The sequence below is a fragment of the Thalassophryne amazonica genome, chromosome 17, assembly GCF_902500255.1.
Source record: "Thalassophryne amazonica chromosome 17, fThaAma1.1, whole genome shotgun sequence".
In the NCBI taxonomy this organism is placed as follows: Eukaryota; Metazoa; Chordata; class Actinopteri; order Batrachoidiformes; family Batrachoididae; genus Thalassophryne; species Thalassophryne amazonica.
In genome coordinates this window covers 45,163,434-45,172,450 of record NC_047119.1, presented here as the reverse complement: position 1 = coordinate 45,172,450, position 9,017 = coordinate 45,163,434, and the positions used below count along the sequence as shown (strand labels likewise).

The window sequence follows — 9,017 nt, the reverse complement described above, 5'->3', positions numbered from 1 at the left end:
ATCCACAGGCTGTAGATTGGATAGTGTTTATAAAACAGGTAGCTGACATTTTTTAAGGGTGGTAATAAATTATGCAAAGTTTCTATATAATAATTTTAAACTGAAAGTGCAGGAAATTAAAATGAGGGTTTTGTGAATTTTTATTTGGCACATTTAGTTGTCATGTTTTACAACTGGCAAGGTTGAGATATTTGCTTTGTTCAGAGCTTTGCTGGTTACCAGGGACTCATTCATTTTTATAGTTATGCAGTACACCTAGTTTCTTCAAAAATAGTAGTCCTATCAACTTTCCGTTTTCACAGCGTTCAGCCTTGACCGAAAATACATAAGCATACGAAACAGCAAGTGTCAACTCTCCCCAGTTTCTCTGTCCTGAAGTCACACACACAGGACTTGGCCTTTAATATATAGATAAAATACACCATATATCATTCTACCAACCTGCACTTTACACTGTGAAAACTGGATTATTGATTCTACCATTGTAATCTGACAGTAATACATCTAAATTAGGACTCTTACATTACAGTTTTAAAAACTATTGAAGTGGCTTTAAAACTACAAGTCTGAGCACACACTGATGCCTTAGGTTCTGGATGGCAACCACCCAGGAAGACAACCTGTCCATTCCCAGATCTCTTAAATAAGTCTATCTGCTACAGCCCAGTAAAATGTGGGCATCCACTTGGCCTTCTTCAGTTACTGGAGTCAACACTCAAGACACCTGCTTGCTGGATCACACTGAAACAGGCCAAATTTCCAAAATGTCACAGGTGAACCTTCTCAGCACAATATCCCTCATTAACTGCTAATGTAGTTATTCCAGCAGTAAAGGATCCTCCAAAGATACATAGTCCTGGTTAGCATCCAAGTCTCAATCACAGCAACATAGGCAGCACCAGGACCCTAAAGACTTGGCCCGAGAGTTGTCTGCAAAGATGAGCACTGTCAAACACCTCTGTCCAGCAAACTCATGGCTGTATGAAGATGCTTCTTAATCTTGGGATGAGGACCCAGAGACATGCAGGTTTTGCTTTTTTTTAATCACCCATATTTCTATTCATTTTGATCCCAAATTATAAATTCATCACTGCAAAAGTCACTTAAAAAAGCCACACACCGACTGGTTGTCATTCTCTCTACTGGTCTTTGCTTAGAAAATGACATGAAAATTTAAGTCCAAATTCTGTATTACCTCTGCCAAGGAGGTTATGTTTTCGGTCACATTTGTTTGTCAACAGGATAACTCAAAATGTTTTGAGCGGATTTTGATGAAATTTTGTGGAGTGGTTGGAAATGACAAGAGGAACAAGTGATTAAATTTTAGTGGTGATCTGGATCACGATCCGGATGCTAACATGTTAGCATATCTATGGCATTTTCAATGTTAAAAGTTAGCATTAAGCAGTTGCAGCTGTCATCACGTTCGGGTGCATGTTTTCAAATTGTAATATTTCTTAAATTTATTTTTGTTTATATATTAATCTAATTATATACAATTTCAGCGAAAGAGACAAAAAGAAATAAATCACTGCCAAGGAGGGAATCTCTTTAGGGTCAGTGACCCTATGGCCTTGTTTAGAGAAGTGTTTCATAAATGTTAAAAAATTCATATTTGCAGTTTAGTTGAATAATAAATTGAATTTTGTGTCTTGTTTTTGTCTATAAGCACATGCAGTATCAATCAGTGCTCAGATGACAGTAGCGTCTGGGAAAGGTGCAAGTTGCAATAAACTGTGATGCCAAGCGCTAAGGATACATGTTATCCAGTCACAGCAGATGAAACTTTTTTACTACTGAGCAAACATTGTTAGACTTTTGTAGGTTCAATGATTCCACGGCGTGTAGCTGTTATGGTGTCAGTGACCCCATGGCCTTGGCGGAGGTTTGCACTCTGAGTGCTTCTAGCTGGAAATGTTTTTCGCACCTGTAACTTATGCAAGTGATTTTTTTTTTTTTTTTTTGAAGATGAACCATCATTGGAGAACATGTTGCACAGACACCACTGCCAAAACAAAATGTGACAAATTATCTTTTTGCCAAGTTTGGTTAGCAGAACTACACATGCTGAGAAAGTAAATAAGTCACTCATATAGATGTCTTTATCCAACAGCAGTTTCCTTCTGTAAAGCATTTGGGATTTTTTTTTTTTAAATAAAATCATGTTTCATAAAAACCTTTTCAGTAACCTTTAAATACTGGTCGAAATTTTTTTTTTTTTTCTTGCATAGATTGAGAACTGATTTAGGGTAATTTTGGGGAGCTGAATCTGAATTCAGAGTTCCTCTATCACATCACATTTTTTGCAATCTGCATGTCCCTTATTGATGGGTTATATAAAAGTTGCTCATTCACTCGAGTTTGACACTACTAATCATGCACAAAAACAGCTTCAAAATCCTAGTTTAAAACCAAGTTCACAAAATGTTAAGAGCCATATCGCTTATGGCACCAAAGCTGTGCAAGACTGTAGCTTTTGCTTCAGTGCTCGATACCAGAAATACGTTTTCATAACTCAAAAACGTAATACGATTTGCAAAAAACACCAAATTACCCAAAATCCATTGCAGAACTCCATGGAAGATAAACTGTTGGCTAGTGTTATACACAAATAGCTCCCACTTTGTTACTGAACAGAAGAAACAGGACACGTTCTTTTCAAACATTACGGTCTTATTTTCAAGTGATTTGAAAAATCAGTTTCACAGATATGGAGCTTTTAAGTTCATGTTCCCCTTTAACTGTACAAGGCTAGAAAAAGTTCACAGCAACAGCACAAACATACAAAATAGTTTTTGACCAAATTCAGTTTGTTCTTGATTCTTAAATACATGTGAGCCCTGGTAACTCCACCCACCTGTAGCAAAAGATTCCAAATTTACACAATCTTATTTACACAAGTAACAGTGGATCAAAGTGCATTAAGAGTCCCGACTGACGACATGTGTTCAGGCAGACAGGGAAATGTTTACAAAGCTGTAACCATAGTGATCCTTACAAAGCTCTATAAATAATAACGGAGATCACTGCTCGTAAGAATGCAATCCGGGAGGTACGGCTGGGGAAAAAAAAGAAAAAAGAAGCTTTAATATTTTAAATATCTTTTCTGTACACATGATCGTTCATTAATATTCACAAAGTTGAGTCTCAAGAGGTCGCACAGCGTGACAGTTTTCCGTGCAAAGTTAACTTCAAGTCTGAATGTGCTCCAAAGAGTCTCAAAACTGGATTCTAGTCCTGTGCAAGTTTATGGAAAAGCTACTTAATTTTTTTAAAAGAAAAGAAAGATGAAATTGTGGAACTCACTGATGTTCATCTGTCACTTAAAGATGGAGTGTGACACTTGAGTGGGTGATGAAAAACAAAAACTAGCTTCGCAAGCAAACATTATGGGTCTGAGCACCCCCTGCACCACTTGAAGCTGATCAAGAAGAACAAAACACTTTGGATGCAGAATGAAAACATTGTAATATTCACATGTAATAAATAACATCTTCTCTAGTCGTCTTCACAGGAAATGACATAATGCACTTCAGGCTTGTGGCCGTATAGTCAGGGACGCCGCCGCGAGAGACGACTGCCGGTGGAGGAAACCAGGAGGCAAGTCTGTCACGATAAATCATCTTCTGTGCTCACTACTGAAATCTACAGAAAGAAGTTCCAGTGTTAATGGTTAAAAACAAACAATTTAAATTTGGATCATTTTCCACAGCTGCACACATCCTTTGAAGTGAATTTAGAGAAAGTTCACTCAAAGAGGCTCCTACTACTTTATAACAATGCACACTTGTGTTACTTTATTTTGCTTAACTATGCTGTAAAAAAAAAAGTAAGACTTCACCCCCACACAAATTCTGTTCACACATCAGGACATTTTCAATGGAAATCTGGGTGCTCGCCAGAGAACCGTTCCAGTGGTTTGTTTACTCACTGCAGGGTAGGTGTGTCCTACGTTGGCACCATGTCGCGTGATGTCTATGTTCAGGTCTTCTTCTGTGGTCTTCAGGTAGACTGGGTTGTCAAAGTTCATGCTCTTCTGGTTCCTCAGCTGCCAGTTCCTCCACATTAGGTAGCCTCCTACCGCCGCCATCGCCAGCAGCACTGAGCAGAGAAACGAAATGGGCTGGTTAACTTCTGGCCCAAACAGCATCTTGGTTAATTAGACTCCAGAGACTGAGGCTTTGGCCTGTAAATATCCAGGTCAATATCTTTCAGAGACTAAACACTGTACCAAGAGGGAGCATTAAGGTTATTATTCTACATTTAGAGACAAATAAGTACCGCCCTCAAGTGGTTAAAAAAAAAAAAAAAAAACCCAGAGTACACTTGTGCAGTAGTGTGAACATAAAGACCATGTGATTATTCCAACAACAGTAGGTCATATAAAAAAAAAAAGTATTATATAACACTGAAATAGATCCTTGTCATTCGATTGGTGGTTTGTCAGGTGATATGATCATTCCTCCCATTTGCCATTTTGTTCCATTTACCATGTAATTTTGGTTCCATATGTTTGGTACCATTGCACACTGCTACCAACGTGCGGTCACGCTAGCAGTGATGGTGCTTAGCTTAAAAACAAACAGTGGCCCAACACACTGCCCAGACTCGCTGAGCAACGGCTGGAAAGCTGGATGCACTGAGGGAGTTCTAGAGCGAGTCAGAGGCGTCTTGAGAAAGCAGTATTTGCCAATGGCAGAGTCATGCAGGCCAGGTTGGCCCCACTGCAGGACAGGGCTTGCCCACTGGGGCCCAGCAGAGGGGAAAAAAATTATATTTTATATATATATATACATATATATATATATATACATATATATATATATATATATATATATATATATATATATATATATATATATATATATATATATATATATATATATATATATATATATATATATATATATATATATATAGCCAATCAGCAGAAATTCTAACTCGGCCATTGCACTATAGTACACACAAGACTACGAGGGCTGTCCGTAAAGTATAGGTCCTTTTTATTTTTTTCCAACAACTATATGGATTTCATTCATATGATTTTACGTCAGACATGCTTGAACCCTCGTGCGCATGCGTGAGTTTTTCCACGCCTGTCGGTGACGTCATTCGCCTGTGAGCACTCCTTGTGGGAGGAGTCGTCCAGCCCCTCGTCGGAATTCCTTTGTCTGAGAAGTTGCTGAGAGACTGGCGCTTTGATCAAAATTTTTTCTAAACCTGTGAGACACATCGATGTGGACATGGTTCGAAAAATTAAGCTGGTTTTCAGTGAAAATTTTAACAGCTGATGAGAGATTTTGAGGTGATTCTGTCGCTTTAAGGACTTTTCACGGTGCGAGACGTCGTGCAGCGCTCTCAGGCAGCGTCATCAGCCTGTTTCAAGCTTAAAACCTCCACATTTCAGGCTCTGTTGATCCAGGACGTCGTGAGAGAACAGAGAAGTTTCAGAAGAAGTCGGTTTCAGCATTTTATCCGGATATTCCACTGTTAAAGGAGATTTTTTAATGAAAGACGTGCGGGCGGATTGCAGCGTCGGCTCGCAGCCGCCGCGACGCTCCGTCACAGGAAAAACACCTCTGCTGGAAGCCTTAAGGACAAGTTGGAACATCTCCAGCTGATAAACAATTTCTCATATACTCACTCCACTGAAAGCCATCAAAAGCCAACTGGATTTTACAAATGGTTGTCAACACGGAGGTGTTTTTCCTGTGCCGCCGCACCGCGCCGGCTGCGTCCCGACGCGCGGACCCGTTCGCACATCTTTCATTAAAAAAAATCTCCTTTAACAGTGGAATATCCGGATAAAATGCTGAAACCGACTTCTTCTGAAACGTCTCTGTTCTCTCACGACGTCCTGGATCAATAGAGCCTGAAATGTGGAGGTTTTAAGCTTGAAACAGGCTGATGACGCTGCCTGAGAGCGCTGCACGACGTCTCACACAGTGAAAACTCCTTTAAGCGACAGAATCACCTCAAAATCTCTCAGCTGTTAAAATTTTCACTGAAAACCAGCCTAATTTTTCGAACCGTGTCCACTTCGATGTGTCTCACAGGTTTAGAAAAAATTTTGATCAAACAACGCGCCAGTCTCTCAGCAACTTTTCAGACAAAGGAATTCCGACGAGGGGCTGGACGACTCCTCCCACAAGGAGTGCTCACAGGCGAATGACGTCACCGACAGGCGTGGAAAAACTCACGCATGCGCACGAGGGTTCAAGCATGTCTGACGTAAAAACATATGAATGAAATCCATATAGTTTTTGAAAAAATAAAAAAGGACCTATACTTTACGGACAGCCCTCGTATTATAGTCAGACTAACTCACGTTTCACAAAGCATTTAATTTAGTGGTTTTGTATACTTAATTTGCTTTGTCCTCTACACTGTTAATTTGAACCAATTTCATTTAAAGGTTTTGGTGTTATTAGCTGAATTATTTAACTTATTCTAGCTTCTTTATTTTGTCTGCATTACCCTCAAATGTTGATGCAAATTATTACCTTAATTTTCTCTCTCTCCCAGAAGGTGGTGTGAACATGTACATAATGTTCTTTTATCAACTGAGGAATTTTTCGACATTTTGAAAGAGTCTAAGTTTGCTGATATTTTCTATTCTATTAAGGGGGTGTCCTTGTGAAACCCAGGGTCTGTTTGGCTGAAGATGATGGCAGTAAAGTACAGTTTGGGGTACTATGTGTGTAACTGGTGTCAAATGGTGAAATGTTCTTTGCTCAAGAACTTGAGTGTGGCATTTGATACTGTTCCTTGCCAAAGTATAAATGAGGCCTAATATAGCTGCAAATTGTTAACTTTATCTATGAAACTGTTGATTTTGAGAAGGACATTAAATGATTATTGTGGAATTGTAGTAATCTTCCGACTGTTCATTTGAATGTCTGTACTGGACTAGGCAGGGAAATCTATTGGCACACCAGCCCCACCAAGACTTTTTTCCCCACCAGTCGCCACTGGTCACACGACACCTGGGTGAGACATGGCATCTCCGTCTAGCCACAGAGCTTTGGTGAACACTGTAGGACTGGGAAGGGCATGAGTCTCTCTTCGCTTATTTATAAACAAAATATCAAATGACAAGGATCTATTTTAGGTGTTGTGTAAAAAAAAAGTTCTTTTAATTTCATTTGTGCAATGGAAAGAATATTTTATTTGGTGAAAGATGAACTGTTCCATCTTTCGCCAAATGAAATATTACCACCATTGCACAAAAAAATAAATAAAAAAATTCTGTAAGTCACTTGGGACTTGATGCAGCTGAATCCATAAATGTAGCTTGTGAGTCTCTTTAACTCTGCACTCACTTTCACACCACACTCCTGCAGGCCACTACTGACCCCGACTAAGTGCAATGACATTAACAAGTTTCTCACCCACTCCTCGTGACTGTTACCCATCTTAAACAAGTCAGGACAGTGGTCTGACTGCAGAATTTGTAAATTAGATGAGAAGCTCTCTCATGGTACAGGGAGTCCCACACAGGAAGTGCCAAATTTTGAGTCCACAGTGAAACAGGAAATGTCAAATACTTCCTGGGTTTACAGACAAAATCTTGTGGGAACTTAGTGGCAAGTCCACAGTGAAACAGGAAATGTCAAATGTTGAACACTTCCAGACATGGGTAGAGCTAGAGCAGAGGCCAGGGTTGCACTAGACTCCACTGAAATCTATTGACACAGATGAACATGTCACGGCACTGCACGTCTGGTTGAAAAGAGCTGCATTTTGAAATCAGTGACACGTACTGACTGCTAAGTTCCTCCTGTACAATAGTTGGTGCTGTGTGCCACAAAAAGTTGTAATCCACCTTATAAGAAAAATGTTTGACTCATTTGAACTGAATACGTCATTTGAACCATGGACTAATAATGAGACTAAAGTTATATTGGTGAGTAAACAACTGCATTTTATGCCAGAAATGAGGTCCACGTTGTTAAAAGTGGCATCTCTCCTTTAAACTGGGTTCCCATATTTTATACACACACACACACACACACACTCTTCTCCAGTGATATTAAACAAGCAGGCAGCTGCTGATTCATGAGATATAATGTGAAGATGCTTGGGCTGTAAGAAATACAGATAATTTACTCCTCTGTTCTGTATAAAACCTGTGTAACCTCTTAACTCATTGAGTGCCATTGACGCTTAAACATGTCTTTTCAGATAGTAACGCTCAGCGCCAAAGACGCGTTATCGCGCCAATTACATTTTTTTTATGGGGGGGGGGGGGTAATCAGCTGATTTAGCTTGTGTAAAAAAATTAGAGTTGTAATCACAAAGGAACCCATTCTGTGGGTGGTAGCAGTGTGAGTGTGGACCGGAGCGCAGCTTGCTCCCCACCGTTGTGCGGACGTCTTACGGTTGTACCTCTCCTAATCCGACTGCTTTCCACCTGGCTGTCAAACTGTGATGCAGTTGCGCTGCTCCAGTCGTTCCGTCTTTTTTCTTGGAATGAAAAAACGCCAAGTGCACGACACCTCACACAAAGGCTGCTTACAAGCAAATGACGCAATCGACAGGCTCATGCAAGCACACGTGATTCAAATCCATCAGGTTTTTGAAAAAATAAAAAGGTCCGATACGCGGGAGCCAGAGGGAAAAGATGCGCCGCTGAGAGAAGAGACAGACTGAGTCCCTCCCCTGACGGTTTTTTTTTTTTTTTTTGGTGCATTATACAATAGGATCACTTTTCATGTTTGAGATGTCACTGAAGCAAAAACAATTATAATCAAAGACATTTTCTCCTTGAAATGTTGCTCGTCACAAAAAGCCAATTTTCTCAGTTTTTTGTCAGAAATCAGCATTTTTAGTGATACCCACCCATGTTCTGCAGACAATTACTAAAGAATGGAAAGAGGTACAAACAAACGTTTTTTTTCTGATGATAAAGGAAAGTCTGACGTTTCTTTTGGTATGTTTGTTGTTGACATGGACATAGAACTCAATTTTCTATGGGTCTTGAAAAAAAACACTGAAATGCTGAAAAATCCTGGCAC

The 9,017-nt window shown here is 39.7% G+C and overlaps 1 protein-coding gene across 1 annotated transcript in view; it reads right to left on the bottom strand.

Annotated features, from left to right (window-relative positions):
* Nucleotides 1-2,655: 2,655 nt before the first annotated feature.
* Nucleotides 2,656-9,017, bottom strand: part of vldlr (very low density lipoprotein receptor) — a 75,256-nt gene continuing 68,894 nt past the window's right edge. Inside the window, exons 18-19 of the mRNA XM_034191938.1 lie at nucleotides 3,932-4,101; nucleotides 2,656-3,645 (exon numbers count right to left, since the gene is read on the bottom strand). Of these exons, the coding sequence (XP_034047829.1) occupies nucleotides 3,610-3,645; nucleotides 3,932-4,101 (206 nt within the window). The 3' untranslated portion in view covers nucleotides 2,656-3,609. The remainder of the gene's footprint in view (nucleotides 3,646-3,931; nucleotides 4,102-9,017) is intronic.